At 35.5% G+C, this 16,988-nt stretch overlaps 1 protein-coding gene across 4 annotated transcripts; it reads right to left on the reverse strand.

Annotated features, from left to right (window-relative positions):
- Positions 1 to 21: 21 nt before the first annotated feature.
- On the reverse strand, positions 22 to 11,747 carry LOC109057112 (neural cell adhesion molecule 1-like). Of its 4 annotated transcripts, none has more exons than XM_042741642.1 (17): positions 11,594 to 11,747; positions 10,470 to 10,541; positions 9,441 to 9,638; positions 9,185 to 9,322; positions 7,863 to 8,006; positions 7,652 to 7,769; positions 7,018 to 7,172; positions 6,159 to 6,292; positions 5,801 to 5,918; positions 5,513 to 5,680; positions 5,310 to 5,429; positions 4,413 to 4,415; positions 3,133 to 3,260; positions 2,840 to 3,005; positions 2,544 to 2,739; positions 1,690 to 1,819; positions 22 to 1,137 (listed from the first exon to the last, which is right to left on the reverse strand). In XM_042741642.1, the coding sequence occupies exons 1-16, from the start codon at positions 11,655 to 11,657 to the stop codon at positions 1,690 to 1,692; spliced, it is 2,052 nt and encodes a 683-aa protein (XP_042597576.1). In that variant the 5' UTR covers positions 11,658 to 11,747; the 3' UTR covers positions 22 to 1,137. The 4 variants fall into 4 exon arrangements, with proteins under 4 accessions (XP_042597576.1, XP_042597574.1, XP_042597577.1 ...); XM_042741640.1 differs by having other exon boundaries at positions 1,694 to 1,819; positions 11,594 to 11,746; XM_042741643.1 differs by lacking the exon at positions 1,690 to 1,819.
- Between the last annotated feature and the right edge of the window lie 5,241 nt (positions 11,748 to 16,988).

Consider the following 16,988-nt stretch of genomic DNA (forward strand, 5'->3'; position numbering starts at 1 on the left):
ATGAGCTTTAACAAGCAGCTGTTGTATGTATTAGTCTCTTTTTATTAAAAAGAATCAAATGTCTATAGAATGCATTTATATTGAGTACAAAATTACTATAGGGTCACTCTATACAATGATTATGAAAGCATTAAAGAAATAATTTATACAATGTACAGTGAAGATCAAAAACTATTAATAAATCTATATATACATCTTTTTGCATGCATCTGTATTTACATCCACATTTAACATCACTTGACCAAAACATTCATACATGGTGCATTAATGTAACGATATATGATGCTGAAACAAATCAAATGCAATGTAATATCTATATCTAACTCAAACAGTTATTTTTATCTTTACAAAAGGCATTATCATTCACATTAAACTTTCCAAATCCATTGGACGTTTTCTTTCAACTGTTCCTTCAAGATATTATACAAGCTACAAGCATATGTTAAACACACAATAAATTAACACTACACTAGTGATGCTATTATACTATGATATTATGCTCCCATTATGGCAGTAATATTACACTTTAACACGTTAACATCATATTCTACTTAGCTGCATCCTGCTTTTATTTGCTCACTACTGAACATACATTCAGCTCAAGCAGCATTTGTCATGTACAGTATTTACAGTGCTGCATCACACTCATAATTCTCATAATACTCCTACATTTCCATGTAGTTCAATCACAATTTAACAAGTATAATCTAAATCACACAGGACTTGAACGTTTTCCTGGAAATAACAGTCGTCCTTTATGATGTTTGTATGTTTGTTCCAGATGGCATCAGTTAAATAAAAATTATGTAATTTATGATGTTTTATATTTTATAAAATATTTTTCTCAAACACTCCCCCATCTGTCATTGGTAAGACAAACAGATGATCCCGCCCCACAACTCATGCTATTGGTTGAGCCACGTTTCATAGCACCAAAGAGCTGTAGAGTTTAAACATTTTGGGATACAAATAGCTTACATATAGTATTTTTTAAAAATTACACACTTCACCCTTAAGCTCATAATCAGATGTCCCGAGATCTGTGTGAAGTTCCTTCACTCACTGAATTCAAATTGTGTCCTGTACAATATCTTCCTCTAGGCCTCTGCTGCTGGATCTCCAGATTCTGGTTTCTTCCTACAAAAAAAAGAGAGAATATATCATTATTTCTACAATCAATGTGATAGAGGAAAATACAGAAGCTGCTTTCTGTGTTATTGAGACAGCTGGATTGTTTGTTTTCTAGGGCAATGAATAATAGAGAAAATAATAAAAAAAAAATGTGAAACATGAGTTAAAAATTGGCAGTAGGATAAACAATTTAAAATGTGATTTAAAGCAATAGTTCATCAAAAATGAAAACTCTGTGATTATTTACTCATTGTTTACTATTTCATGGTATATGTGTGTGTGTGTGTGTGTGTGTGTGTGTATATATATATATATATATATATATATATATATATATATATATATATATATATATATATATATATATATATATATATATAGGCAGTATACCCATGAATGTCATGCAGTTTGAAAAGTTTAAGGAATAAATGATGACAAACTGGTCATTTTGGGGTGAACTATTCCTTTAAACCTGGTCACGTAACATAAAGCCCAATGCCACATTTTATGAATGACAGCTTTGATGCCCAGCTGCATTCATCCTTTTGAGGTTGGCACCTACTCGAATTTGGTAAGGGGTGCTTTGTCACACGTGACCTCTGAATGAACGCCATTCACTGCCCCACTGGCTGACTGAAGCTTTGGGATGCTGCCTCGTGGTAGTGTTAGCCCGCTCAGCTTCACGTCTCTGTATCAAAGGACACAAGAGAGCTGAAGCTTAGGGGGGTGCAATCACACACAGAAAACAGCAAATCCATCTAAATGCAAAGCTCTAAAACTGGTCTTTTAGATAGAAAATGTTACGTTTAAAGATTAAAAACCCTCTATTCTCTATTGTTAAGTATGTCTCAACTTTTATTTTGAACTTTATACAATCTTTATTGTAAAGTGTTATCATTTCAATTATAATTAACTTTTTATTTTTTTGCCATTATAACATCATATACCAGTTAATAACAGTGAGGAAGACAATAAAATGTATAATTTTTTTAAAACATTAATTATTTACACGTCTATACCAAAGTAAAGTATCTTTGCATTTTCTTAATGTGTGTGTGTACTTTACATACAAGAATAGTTCACCCAAAAATGAAAATTATGTTAGGACTTTTCCTCACACAAAGCTATCATATGAATTCAGAAGACTTCATAGACTTCATTTATGATACATTTATTGTGCTTTTGGTCTATTTTGGAATGTTTTGCATCCACCTCTTGTGTGAAAACATTTGAAATTGAGGGAGAGGTTCGATTTTGAGGTGAACTATTCCTTTAAAGAATTATATGCAATCACCATAAACTAACATTATGTGCAATCAATGCCTCCTTGTAGGAAATCTAAGACATAACAATGAAAAAAGTCCTTTTGTCTATCTCTACAGCATGTGCACTTAAGGATGAAGTTGTCTTACCCAGAGGAATTATTGGCCTCTTCATCCATCCCTTTAGACTCTGAGATGTTGTGTCCAAATAGTTTGCGAGCGAGGAAATTAAGCAGGCCACAGTGGTTGGTGTAGCAACAGAAAGCATCTACTGACACCATCAGTATCAAGAAGATGAACATTACAATTCCCACCACACCTCCTTTCCCTAACGCCGGCTGACTGACTGCAAGAGAAAGAGTAATCAATTAATATCACTAAAAGCGTGAACTATTTGTTAAGCACATAATGCATGCTATTATTATGCTTGCTCTAATCAATCCTACCAGGTTGTGGGACAGTGAAGTTAATTTTGGCACTGCTGGAGGAGCCATTGTTGTTTACTGCATAAACTTCCATTTGATAATCAGCATCGTACTGGAGATTGTTCAGCTGGATTTTGCTGGAGTTTCCAGGAAATTCTTTTTCAGTCCATTCCTCATTCTCCTTGTTCTATTCCAAACAAGTGACATTTTACATTTAGACATATGGCTTGTACTCCACATATTTAAACAACATAAAAAAAATACATATACTGCAGAGATGAAGTGAGAAGTTTTCGGCTGGACTTCAGACTGACCCCTTTGTAGCGTACGATGTAGCCCAGGATAGGAGAGCCTCCATCTTTCAGCTGTTTAATGGGGATGGAGACTGAGTTCTTGTCCAGCTTTTTCTCACTTAGAGACAGAATGGGGCTGTTGGGTTCTCCTACACGAGGAAAAGAGGAAACATTAGATACAAGGAGCAACGGAACAGTGTAAACAGGTTGATCGTAGGGCTGGGTGATATTGGTTTTAAAAAAAATTGTTTATATATTTATTTTTTGATGATATTTGTTGTACACTAGCATTCAAAAAGTTTGGGTTGGTTGATTTTTTTTCTTTTAAATAAGTCTCTAATGCTCACCAAGTAGGCCTACAATAAAAACAGTAAAATATTATTAAAATTTAAAGTAACCATTTTCTATTTGAATATATCTGAACATGTATAAATGTTTTTATTTGTGATGCCAAAGTTGAATTTTCAACGTTATTACTCCAGTCTTCAGTGTCACACGATCCTTCAGAAATCATTTGAATTTGCTGAATCAATGTTGAAAACTGTTGAGCTGCTTAATATTTTTCTGGAAACTTCTTTTTCAAAAGGATTCAAGTTCAAAAGAACAAACACACTCAAAAAATCCTACTGACCCCAAAATTTTGAACAGTGGTCTAAATACTGATATTTAATTAGCTCTTAAACAGCTAATTTCTAAAATAATTTAACATGTTTAATGCAAAAACTAAAATACAGTAAAGATACAGTTAAAATGCATGTTTTCTATACTAATTTATTAAATGAACACAAGGAAGTGAGGAAAATGAATCACTGCATTAATGATTGAGTGATTTTAAATCATGGAAATGAATCAAATAATCCAACCCTAACACTGTTTGTTAAGTTTAAGAAAAGTGTGTGATTTCTTAAAAAACTAGTCATTTGCCAAATAAAAAGCACATTAAAATGATTGTACATTTTTATCACCCAACCCTAATTAATCTAAGAATGCTATATTTGATGTTTCACTGTTGGTATCTGTATTATATTAAAGTTATATTGTCAGCATCATATTTAAGTAATTGGCAATCCAGTGGATAAGCCCCAAAATTATTCACTATAGTATAGATGTGCGAGAGTGGCAGACCAACATTGATTTCATGCTGAAGGAAACCTGAAGTAGCAATTTTCTCTGTTCTCGCTTTCTCCAGCATTGAAAACATGCAGGCAAACTCATTTTCACACATCTATATCCCAGTAAACAATTAGGCTTGTGTTTTAGCCTATCAACTGGAGATGTATGCATTTAAAACTTTGAATTACCATCTACAAAGGAAGGTCAGAATAAGGCAACGGACGGGCCCCGGGACCAGGAGCAGGTCGTAATGCATGGAGAATGGTCATCATCAAGCAGGTGGCAATTAGAGGAAGAATGGGCAGTGGAAGCAAATCATGAACATATGTGATGAGCAAACAGGCAGTGATGCATGACAAGAATTACAGCATGACATGATATCAACTCTAATAAAATGTATTTCATTATTGAAAAAAAAAACTGTCAATCACGATTAATCGCATTCAAAATACAAGTTTTTGTTTACATAATATATGCATGTGTACTGTGTATATTTATTATGTTTATATATAAATACACACAAATACAGTATATATTTTGAAAATATTTACATGTATATACATTTATATTCTTATATTTTATATGATATATAAATATATTTAATATATAAACATAACATATTTTTCTTAAATATATACATGCATGTTTGTATTTATATATACATAATTAATATACAAAGTTTATTATGTAAACAAGAACTTTTATTTATTTATTTATTTATTTTAATTTTATTTTTTCGTTTCACAGCACAAAAAAAATAATAGTTGGACCTATAAATCAATGGCCAGGCCAAAACTGCAGACAGATACATATGTAGACACAGATACAGATATTGTATGGTCCTAATGGTCCAAATGGTGTGAAAAATTAATTTTTATGTTTTAGAAAGTACAAATAATGCATAGCCTCTCAATTGATTTAATCTAAAATCAAGAAAGCTGCATGCTAAATTGGGTACAGATTCCATGTGGCCTGCCAATGGTATAAAAAGCTATAACAATATTAATAATGGCTATCAACATCAAAAAAAGTGGATATGAAGCAGATGAAGTGAATAGACAGAAGAGAACTCTGCTGATACTCACGTTGGGACTGTGTGAAGATCTTGTGTTCTGTGGAGAAGTTCCCCTGGTAGTGAGAGTTTTTGGCTGCAAAACGAATGAAGTACTCTGTGTACGGCTCAAGGCCCGTGATCTCCAGGAGACCTACAAATGTAAGCGTTTTCATCACACATTTGAATTTACAAAACCATCAAAACAAACTACACTTTTCGGAGTGATTTATTTACTTGTGGGCTTGACAGCGCTTTGTCTCCAGGTGTCTTCAGACGGTTTCTTCCACTGAAGGATGTATTCAGTAATGGAGGACCCTCCATCCTCGCACTGGGGTACTCTGGATGAGGAGAGAAGATGAGGGCCCGGAGCCACACTGACCTTATCGGGTGTCCCAGGCCAGGCTTTTGAGAGAGACGAACAGAATTTTTAATGAGAAGCAATATTGAAAGTTTTCCAGAAATTAAAGACATCAACAAATCAAAGTTAGTTAACTACTACTGAAGCCACTACAAGAGCCTTACTTATCAGCTGGAAGTCCTCAGTGGTTGTTCCTGCCGTATTGCTGGCTATGCAGGAGTACAAGCCGCCATCAGAGGGCATTACATTTTCAAAAATCAGCTCAGAGACCTCCACATTCATCTGCCCACACATGTTCGTGCAAAAAGGAAAGACAATACGAGACAGGAAAAGTAATTAGGACTGAAGAGAAGAGTACGTGGGTCAAACTTCCTTTAGATATAGAATCCCTCTCAGTCGCCACCCCCATCAATTATAATCCAATAATAATAATATGTCGCTTAACCCATGCAAGATTTTGTCGTCTTAAACATATTTTCAAAACGTTTTGAAATTGCAAACAAAAATTGAGATGTTTCTCACCATTTTTTCTTCAGTAGTCTTCCTGACCCACTGTATGGTTGGTGTTGGATGTCCTGTGGCATTGCAGATCACAGATCCAGTTTCTCCTGGAATAACCTCCAGCTTGGGTTGATCCAAAACTACAGTTGGACGTTCTGAATAATGATCAACAAAACAATTTAATTAAGTAAAATTAACAATTACATTTTAGGCAAGAAGAAAGACAATTTTTATGTTGATTCCAATAACAAAACCTACCTATCTCCAATAGTTAAATGAGAAATATCAAATAATATACATTGAACCATAAATATATAACTACTATGGAAATATATTCATTAAATATCTATTTTTATATCTTACAAGAGGGTCAAAATGGGTTTTGTTTGGGACGGGGCCATCTGGCCTATTGGAGAGTGTCAATTTGATGCTTGCATGGCACCAAATTCCGCATATCTGTGTTTGTGATTGTGGTAAAATGTTTTATGGGAATAAATCTTTGGCTAAACAAAATTGCCAAGAAAGGGAAATAAAGTAAAGTAGAGGAAAAAAACAAAACAGTTGAGCCGTATACACAAATTCACTGGAGTTTACAGTCAGCATGACACACGTTTCACAACCCATTTGACTTAAGAAGTGAAACAGGATATTCAGAAAGCCAACTTCCGAAACTTACTGACCATAAAGACATTCATTAGGATAGTAAACATTCATTAAGATGGTATATTGGGTCAATTTTGATATCATGTTAAAGTTTGTTACTGTATATTGACTACAAACAAATGAATGTAGACCAACTGCCACATTCAAATCTTCTGCACTTTCAGAAAGTATAAACACATGACTTAATTTGAAGTTTTCTAAGACAGTCTTGTTTTACCTGAGACATCCAGAATAAATTTGGCGGTGTTGTTCCCGATCTTATTGGTAGCCGTGCAGACATACTCTCCAAAATCACTCCTGGTCACTGCAGAGATGGTGAGCTCACTCTTATCAGAGTTGTATTTGTGACGGGACGGGTCAGAGGTGGAAGGGCTGAGGGGAAAGATGCAGAAACACAGTCTGTTTGCCACTATTGTTCATTAAGACTACACAAATATATTCAGGGGAGGAAAACTAACAACTAAGAGACAAAAGGAAACTCCAAATATACAAAACGAAAAGATGGACTCTAAGACTAAAGAATATGTTTAAACACATGCCGGCACATGAACAGGATCTGTTCCAAACATTACTAAGCTGCCTTGCTGTCTACAACTGATACCAATAAAATTTAGCATTAGAATGGTTCTAAAATAACACCATAAGCACAAAAATGATTATGGGTGAAACAGTCATTTTATAACTTGATTGTACTATTTTTTTTTTTTTTTTTTTTTCAGTATTTATAATCAATTTATAATTTGTTTTTAATACATTTTAAATCAAGTTTTCCCATTTTCCCAAAGACTGAGACTAAGGATTATAGGTAAGCATGAAGGAAATAATATAGCATTTTCTACTGATATACATACAGTGTCCATGAAATACTTGGAGTGGGTACTCCTTTGACCAGGCAGGCTATAGACACAGTGGTGTAGGGTCCGGCTAAAACACTTTTTCTGTCCTGGCGAATCAGGACGGTTGGTGGCTCTGGAGAATGGGATGTGTAAAGCAGATATTAAGAAGATATATTCAGCCTGACCACATTAAGAATAAACATAACTAATTCCTCTATGTCCTCACCATTAACAACAACAGAGATTTTGAGCGTCCTTGTTATGGGGCGTCCCTTGATCCTGCCTTCACATGTGTAGGTTCCGCTGTCTTCCTGCTGAATTCCCAGAATCTGCAGAGAATTATCTGGCTGGATTCTGAAATGACCTCGTCCTATACAAAGAGAAGAGGGAAGGTACTTTAGAGCGTGAGGAATGTCAAAGATGCAGTAGTATTACTTTAAATTCATGAGACAAAGCCTTTAAAAGCCCACACGCACACTCTTAAAATGCCAGTTCACCCCAAAACCAAAACTTGTATCATTATTTAGCAAATTAGGCTCACTGGGAAAAACATGTCTCTCCAAAAACACGATCCCCAACAGCTTTTCTGACATTGTAAACTTGCGCAGTAGCTCACCGGGTACAGCACTGAACTTGCGATGTGGAGTGCTCAGTTACAAGTTACACTCTATAAAAGAACTCAAAGACCCAAATTAAAATGGCCTGGTTGCTTCAGCAAAAAAGAGTGTCTTAAACTCACGTTTGCTTTTGTTTATAGCTAATTGTAGGTAGTAGGGTTTTCTTTATACAGCATTAATCTTTTAGCGCCATTCACCAGATATTTCATTTTTTGAACTTGATCGGTTTTGGATAAAACCGAACATGCTTTTAGCTGCACTGGGCATCTCACTTTGAAAGTGTTGTGAAATTTGCAAAAAGGAACGGAATGAAACATGTTAGCGAACGCATCTCATTAGACTCATTAGCCACTCATTAGACATTTCAAAGTGTTTGCGATATGTAAACACTGAATGTAATAAATCGCTGCCAGATTCACGCTCATCTGTTTCGACTGGAATTTAGCACCAATCACTGAACATTCACACCGAAAGTGCTGTGAGACATGTAAGGACCAATATAATATCACTATGTCATCACACGTTTTTCTCCAAAGAGCCCTCATATAATTCCAAACCCTGTGGAACACAAAAGGAGAAATGTGGGCAAATAATAATAGACTTTTCATTTTGGAGTGAACTGTCCCATTAAGGTTGTCAATGGTGGTGTTTACTTGAAATGGGGCAGGGCTTGATGTTTTGGAGCTGTTTCTTTTGGCCTCACCGTCAGACAGGAAGAAAAAACACTAAACCAAACTGTTCACAGATGTTTCCCAACTTCCAGCGAGAAACATCTCGATTTGTTTGCAAATCGGTCAGAAAATGAATGCACAGGCCCCTCCCGCCCTCATCTCCATCCTGCCATCTACAGGCATCACTGATAGCAAGGAAGGTGAGGAGACCCCCATACCACATAAAAGAGCAGAAGAACCCGCAGCATGGCCATCCCTACCGTCATCTTTCACGGTGCGATTGTTCCGAAACCAGTCGATCTCCACCGCAGGCTGCCCAGACACCACGCAGGGAATGCTCACTGTCTGGTTCACCAGAAATTCATGGTGCAACTGTGTTGTGCCAAAGTCCGGTGTTTCTGATTGTTGGACAAAATTTTAAATGAGAATCATTTACAAATTTTGTAAATGCACAAGTAAATGTGCTCAGGAGCATTATGAGTCTTCAGGAACAAGAACCAGAAGAAGGGAACCTACGGTAGACATAGATCTGGTAGCTCGTCTTCTCTATGCCGCGATCACTGTCAAATACGCAGGTATAGTTTCCAGAGTCATCTACTTCAACCTTATTCAAGAGCAGTTTACTCGTGGACTCATCAAATTTCTCGACTACATAGCGATCTTCATCGATGTCTTCATCACCTTTCAACCAACGAAAGTCTCCCTCTGAATCAGCTGAACCACGCAACAGAACATAGAAAATAAAATAATTTATTTGCATGTCACTTTTCACAATACATAAGTTTCAAAACATCTTTCCAAAAACAACTTATTTCAATGTTACATTTAGGAAGTATTCTGTTATCCACCAGAGATGAGTGTATGAATGTCCATATGGCATTAATTAGCTATAATATAATATAAGTTATGGTTAGTTAAAGTCATTTATTCAGTTAAGCAGACACAACAAATGTGGTAGGCAGCAATAACGTGATTACAATATATGGATAATATTACAATTTATATTGTAATATTTCATATTCATTGTAATACTTTACATTTATTTAATATGTGATATTGTAATATTTCACAGATTAACACCAAAAACAACAAATTCTTGGATATTTTATCAGAGTAACATTATATCAGCAATATTAAATATGTCTTGACTGGTACAGATTGTTGTATGATATTCAAAGGCCTCCACAAGTATTTGTATTTGATGTAACAAAACATCAAACCAAATGCAGTTTATTTTAAAGAAGCACAAGCAAGCTTTTCAAACAAACTCCTTCACAAAAACATGTTTGTTAGGTTTCAAATGATAGATATTTCAAAATGAAAGCAAAATGTATTGCTGACACTTGAGGAGAACTCATGCTGCCATAAAAAGTCACACTGAGCTCTGATTTGTTCCCAAAATAGCATCATTTATTTCTACTCATTCTGATATTTTGTAACTAATGCAACAACATTAAGACATGTTTAAGTGAATTAGTTGTACAGATATAATTTGAGGTCATTTTTTGTGTCAATTAGTCAATTCTTAGAACTAAACACACCAACCTTTGCACAAGAGCAGAGTGTCATGTCCCACCTGCACATCTGTGTCACCACTAATAATGTCTAATTTAGCATCTATAATGAAAGAAAACACATAACCACAAATTATTAACAAATGAGCTCTATACTCTTAAAAATAAAAAGTTCCAAAAATTCTGATTTCCCCAAAGAACATTTTGGGTGATTTTTTAAAAACAATTTAAAAACTAGACTTTAAAATCTATAAATAACCTTTTCTGATCCATAGATATTAAATGTTATTCATAGATAGGTTATTATAGATATTAAAAACCTTTGTGTGTGTGTGTGTGTGTGTGTTTTAATCAAGACTGCTTTAATGTTTTTTTTTTTACTAATATTGGCTCACAGATGAGGAAAAGCGTAAATGTGGAAATGGCCGGCTTCCCTTGCAAAGCAATATTTCTTCCTGTATAAGTGATCAAAGACATCCAGCTACAAAGAACAGAGCAACACGGATTTCTTTTGAAAGGAAAATATTCTCCTTCACATGAGAAAGTGATATTTTAATTGATCTCCATATATATATATATATATATATATATATATATATATATATATATATATATATATATATATATATATATATATATATATATATATATATATATATATGCATTTTGATCCGTAATTGTTGAAATAATTATGTGTCAAATGTAGATTGAGTCATCCTCTGGTTTATGACATTTCAATTTTCATAGCAAGAGAAAAAAGCATTAGTTAAAAATAGGTAAATAAACAAATCAATAAATAAATTCAGTAATAAAAAGAGAAAAATAAAAAGCAGAAACAACAACAAATAGGATAAATTAGAATTATATACAGATGAAAAGATATTAAAATGTAATATTAAAATTGCTTTGTTTAAAATTTAAATTGTATAACAAATCATATAACAAATATTTCCAAATAACAAATAATATTGTAGTGAAAACTTTAATAAAAATGTTGTCTACTTTACTGAATTTTATTTTAATAATAAACCATAGGCTATATTCCAATTTGGTCTCACGCTTTTAGACAAAACTGCATATAAAAGCAAGCCAATAAGTAGCCTAACAGAGAAAATAAATTACAGTCAAATATTAGGAAAGTAAAACCCTGCTTACCTATTAGAGTTGCGCACATAAGAAGGAGTCCACACAGTCTGAGCATCATCATGCTTGCAGTCATCTCTTCCAGAGCACCTCTCTTGGAGTCTAACAGGCATTGTGTTCCCCATGACTTTATATGCTATGACAGAGACAGACAGGAACCTGGTTATCTGCAGGATCTGATCCCAAAACTCCCGATGCTTCATTCAGCTGATGAAGCGCAGGGATGCGGAGACGCGCTCCGCCGTCCAGACGCCAGCGGCCCTCCCCTCCTGCGCACCGGATGAAACGAGCCCTGCTGTCCCCTGACACTTGATGGAGGAAGATATTTTTATCTCACGATCTTGCATTTTATTGAAGATGATTAAAAACATATGGGAGATAAAGTAACGCCTGTACATACACGTCACTAAATAAAAGAAAAAGTGAATAAATTATTTATTATGATTTTTTTATTATTATTATTATTTATTTTGAGTCGCTACGTAATCAACATTTATTTATATTATCATACCAGAACGTATTTCCTTTAAATGTCTAATACTAATAAATCATTGACAAATAAACAAACAAAAGAATAACTTACAAAGCCTAAATAAGTTTACTTTAAGTCATATTCAAAAACTTACCTTAATGTTTTGATTTATGATAGGCTATATCGGTTTGCTGTTGTACCGAAGTGACCCAATTTTCAGTATGACAGCAAAATTGCAAGTTTAATATTGCTTTTACACATTTATATTAACTGACGTTAGCAAAATTTGTAGAAATAAATTAGCCGTTTAACATCAAAAGTTTGTCGCTAAACAACGCAAAGACTGAAAGCCGGTCTGGAGTACGGTATATGAGTGGAGCGGAGTGACTTCCCCTCCGCACTCAAAGCGTCTGTAATCACTCCGCTCCAGCTCCACTCCGGATTTTACATTTCACTGCTCCTTGCACACTAAAGCGAAACACCGCACCAAAGACTATAGAATATATAGGCTAATAAAGGGACTTTGCGTATGCCATTACTAGGGGTCGGCAAAGGCACGCGTGCCAACAGAGGTACAATAATTAAAAAGCCCAAACTGTCCCCCCTAATATTTGAAATTCTTGCGCACTCCCTTATGCTTGTTAGGATGACAAAAAGCTTTAAAAGTTACATTATCAGCCTGGTCTGCCACAGCGGTCATTAATGTCAAAATAATTGAGCTGGCCAATCAAATCAAAGTAGGTGGGGGTTTACTGTTCACAGAAGCAGAGTGCGAATTCCAGCGGGAAAAGAGATGGAAATTTGCAAAATGCTAATCTTTTAATATTAGTCAACTGATAAAACTGTTAAATGACCGACAGCTGTATCTGTGACGCAAACGCATTTTTTTTTTTAACTCAAATATGGCCGTTCTGAGAAATAGGGAGATGAAAGTTGCGTTTAAATTAAAGGGATACTCCACCCCAAAATGAAAATTTTGTCATTAATCACTTACCCCAATGTCGTTCCAAACCCGTAAAAGCTCCACACAATTTATGATATTTTGGATGAAAACCTGGAGACTTGAGACTGTCCCACAGACTGCCAAGTAAATAACAGTGTCAAGGTCCATAAAAGGTATGAAAGTCATCTTCAGAATACTCCATCTGCCATCAGACGTGCAATCTGGGTTATATGAAGCAACGGAAACACTTTTTGTAAGTGAAGAAAACAAAAATAACAATGTTATTCAATGATTCCTTAGTCAACGGTCTCCTTCGTGTCACTCCATATCACCATATGCTGCATATGCTCTTCTGTGTCATCTGCGCCACAAGGATGCAATGTTTCTACTTTGATTTGAAATAAAACAGTCTATGGGACAGTCTCAGGCCTCCGGGTTTTCATCCAAAACACTGTTGTTGTTCTCTCGCTGGTCTGATTGCTTCTATTGTTCTCATTTGTAAGTCGCTTTGGATAAAAGCGTCTGCTAAATGATTAAATGTAAATGTAAAATATGTGTTCTGAAGACGAACAAAGGGGGGGGGGGTAAGTAATTAATGACAAAATTTTCATTTTGGGGTGGAATATCCCTTTAAGTTACCTGCATCTGTCTCTCTCTACAAACATTGAAACTGAGTTTAGTTAAGTTCAAAAACTTGAATTTTGTGACTCTCTCCATTTAATAATACCATTTAATGCCTCGATGAACCATTAGACAAACTTCTCAGCTCAGAAGGAAGTGAACTGAGTGAGCTACTTAATATAGGAACTAATATAGGAACATATATAGGAACATAAGGAACATAAGACAAAAGTTAAGACAAAAACAAATAACCATAACATGACATAACAAATCACAAAGATTGCATACAAAATGACAACAAACCTCCATAAATGTAAAATATGTTGAAAACATTAATTTTGTGACTCTCTCCATTTAATAATATCTTTAGGCAAATGGAGAGTAATAAAGCAGTCCAATATGCACTAATCTCACTCACAATCAGAACAATTCGCAAATACATTTTCATAATCCCACATTGCAAAGTATGTTTAACAGAGCAAGAAACAGCTTCAATTAAAAATATGTCAGTAATATTACAATTTAATGCCTCTATGAACAATGAAACAAACTTCTCTTGGCTCAGAAGGAAGGGAACCGAGAACAAGGATATACTCTTTAGGGCTGATATTATATAAATTGGATGCCAAAAGAGATCATGAATTAAGATCACTAAAAAAAGCAAACTTGCAGACTAACCAAACTGCTTAATAGCTGCAAAATAACACAACTACATTTCCATTCGTGATAGAAAACCCAAATGTTTCAGCTTTTACACTCCTTGTCCCAGGCCCATCTGCATCTTGTCTGAAGCTATACATTTTTTATATGAAATATTTAGCATAAACCATTTATTAAGATTAAATATGTTCAATTTATTACACCCTTGAAGATGGTGCCACGACTGCTATGTATCAGTAACTAAACAGTTTTCAACTTTACACAAATCTGTTTTCTCTTTGTTTGAATTAGAATTAATTCTATCCTCTAAGCTAAATTGTGTCATATTTTTGCTTGTTTGATTAAAATATAAATACATTTAATTCTGATCTATTTTATCCAGTGTCATGATATGGATTAACACAATGGAAGTGTGAGAATTCTGTAGTGACCAAAAAAAGGAGTGTTCACCAAATCAGAAATGAGATTCAGTGAGTTACAATCCATTACAATGATGAAAGTCTTCATCCTAACACAAGCATGTCTTCCAAAAGGATGCAATGATTACAGTCACGTATCATAGTAGAGTAATCAGCAGAAGAGATGGTTTATAAACAAACAAAAGGTTATTTTTGTCTAAGCAGAACAATCCACACCAGAAGTTTGACTCACCTGCTATGATAAATTACAGCTCAGCACGTTTGCGTGCAGAAAACAATAGCCGTTGTTCCAGCCTCATGGGATGTGCCCTCACGTATCAATGATTACCACTGATTTTTGGCTGATTTTGGTAAATTTGACTAATATATAGCCAAGTCACTTTTATATAATAAATATAAAAAAAACAGATAGAATAGAAAAAAGAATAAAGCAAGCTAGTGTTAGAGGCCTTTTTTTTTTTTTGCTTTTGTTAATTGTATAACAAATAAAAAGAAAACAGATAGAATACAAAAAGATTAGAAAAGCTGGTGTTTTTTTTAAGTGTGCAAGTCCAAAAGGGACAAGTGTTTTTTTTTTTTTTTTTTAAGAATAGAAGTAGACTAAAGAGTGCTAGAGTTAGAGAGTCAAATTCTTGAAGCTGATTCTTGAAGATGGCTAAGGACTCAGCTGCTTGGATTGAGTTGGGCAGGTCATTCCACCAGGAGGGAACATTTAATTTAAAAGTCCATAAAAGTGACTGTGTGCCTCTTTGGGATGGCACAATAAAGTAATGTATACTTGCAGAATGCAAGCTTCTAGAGGGCACATAAGTCTGAAGTAATGAATTTAGGTAAAGGGGTGCAGAGCCAGTGGTGGTGTTGAATAAAGCAAATCTGCAGGACCGGGCAGTTTTAGCAATGTGGTCTGAGAAAGTCAGCTGATCATCAATCATAACTCTATCTTAAGCTGTTTTTGAAGGAGTTATGGTTGTATGCCTAACTTGATTGTGAAATTGTGATGAAATGATGGGTTTGATGGAACCACGAGCAGTTCTGTCTTAGCAAGGTTGAGTTGAAGGTGATGGTCCTTCATCCAGCAAGAAATGACTGTTAGACAAGCTGAGATGCGAGCAACTACCGATGGATCATCAGGATGGAATGAGAGGAAGAGTTGAGTGTCATCAGCATAGCAGTGATATGAAAAGCCATGTTTCTGAATGACAGAATAGTGATGCCATGTAGACAGAGAAGAGAAGTGGCCCAAGAACTGAGCCCTGAGGCACCCCAGTAGTTAGATGTTACGACTTGGACACCTCACCTCTCCAAGATACTTTGAAGGACCTATCTGAGAGGTAAGACTCAAACCACTGGAGTGCAGTTCCTGAGATGCCCTTTGACAATAGGGTTGACAGGAGGATCTGGTGGTTAACCATGTCAAAAGCAGCGGACAGATCTAGAAGACTAGTATTGAAGATTTGGAATCCAATTACAATAATAATAGTGACTGAATGTGATTTACAGGATCTGTTAATACCCAGAGAAGGTAAAGGAACAAATTTCCAATCATTAGAGATAAGCAGACCAGTACCTCCACCTCTTCCAGTCAGACGGGGAGTGTGGGGAAAGGAGAAATTATTGTAGAGTGCTGCAGGTGTAGCAGTGTCCTCTGGTTTTATCCAGGTCTCTGTCAGGGCCATGAGGGTCTTGAATGACTAGGGGAAATCGTAGCCTAATGGTTAGAGAGTTTGACTCCTAACCCTAAGGTTGTGGGTTCAAGTCTCGGGCCAGCAATACCACGACTGAGGTGCCCTTGAGCAAGGCACCAAACCCCCAACTGCTCCCCGGGCGCCGCAGCATAAATGGCTGCCCACTGCTCCGGGTGTGTGTTCACGGTGTGTGTGTGTGTGTGCACTGCTGTGTGTGTGCACTTTGGATGGGTTAAATGCAGAGCACGAATTCTGAGTATGGGTCACCATACTTGGCTGTATGTCACATCACGTTGTCACAGTCATGTTAAAATAGATGTAATGAAATCTGCTTTGTTTACTGCAGATTGACAATTCCAGAGACCAATCAATGGTCTTTACTCTCTTCAATCTTCACACGAGGAGGGCTTCACACGACCGCTACAACGGTATACTACCCATTTTTTATACCCGTTTGACAAAGCGGAAATTGAATTCAGCAGTACACAATTTACTGTTAAGCACAACAAAGGACTAAGCAAGCATACAACACTTACAAGGTATGCGATAGAATACGAGACCAAACGCAACTTCAGCACGCCTCAACACAGTAAACAAAACAATTGTT

The sequence above is a fragment of the Cyprinus carpio genome, chromosome B16 (genome assembly GCF_018340385.1).
Source record: "Cyprinus carpio isolate SPL01 chromosome B16, ASM1834038v1, whole genome shotgun sequence".
Taxonomy (NCBI): domain Eukaryota; kingdom Metazoa; phylum Chordata; class Actinopteri; order Cypriniformes; family Cyprinidae; genus Cyprinus; species Cyprinus carpio.

Bases quoted from the DNA above. Each gene is read 5' to 3' on its own strand.
- LOC109057112 (XM_042741640.1), bottom strand. From the start codon at position 11,657: ATGACTGCAAGCATGATGATGCTCAGACTGTGTGGACTCCTTCTTATG. The intron at 9,323-9,440 runs GTAGGTTCCCTT...TCCAACAATCAG, and splicing joins CTACCAGATCTATGTCTACC to AAACACCGGACTTTGGCACA. The intron at 1,820-2,543 runs GTAAGACAACTT...CCTTTGATACAG, and splicing joins GAGGCCAATAATTCCTCTGG to AGACGTGAAGCTGAGCGGGC.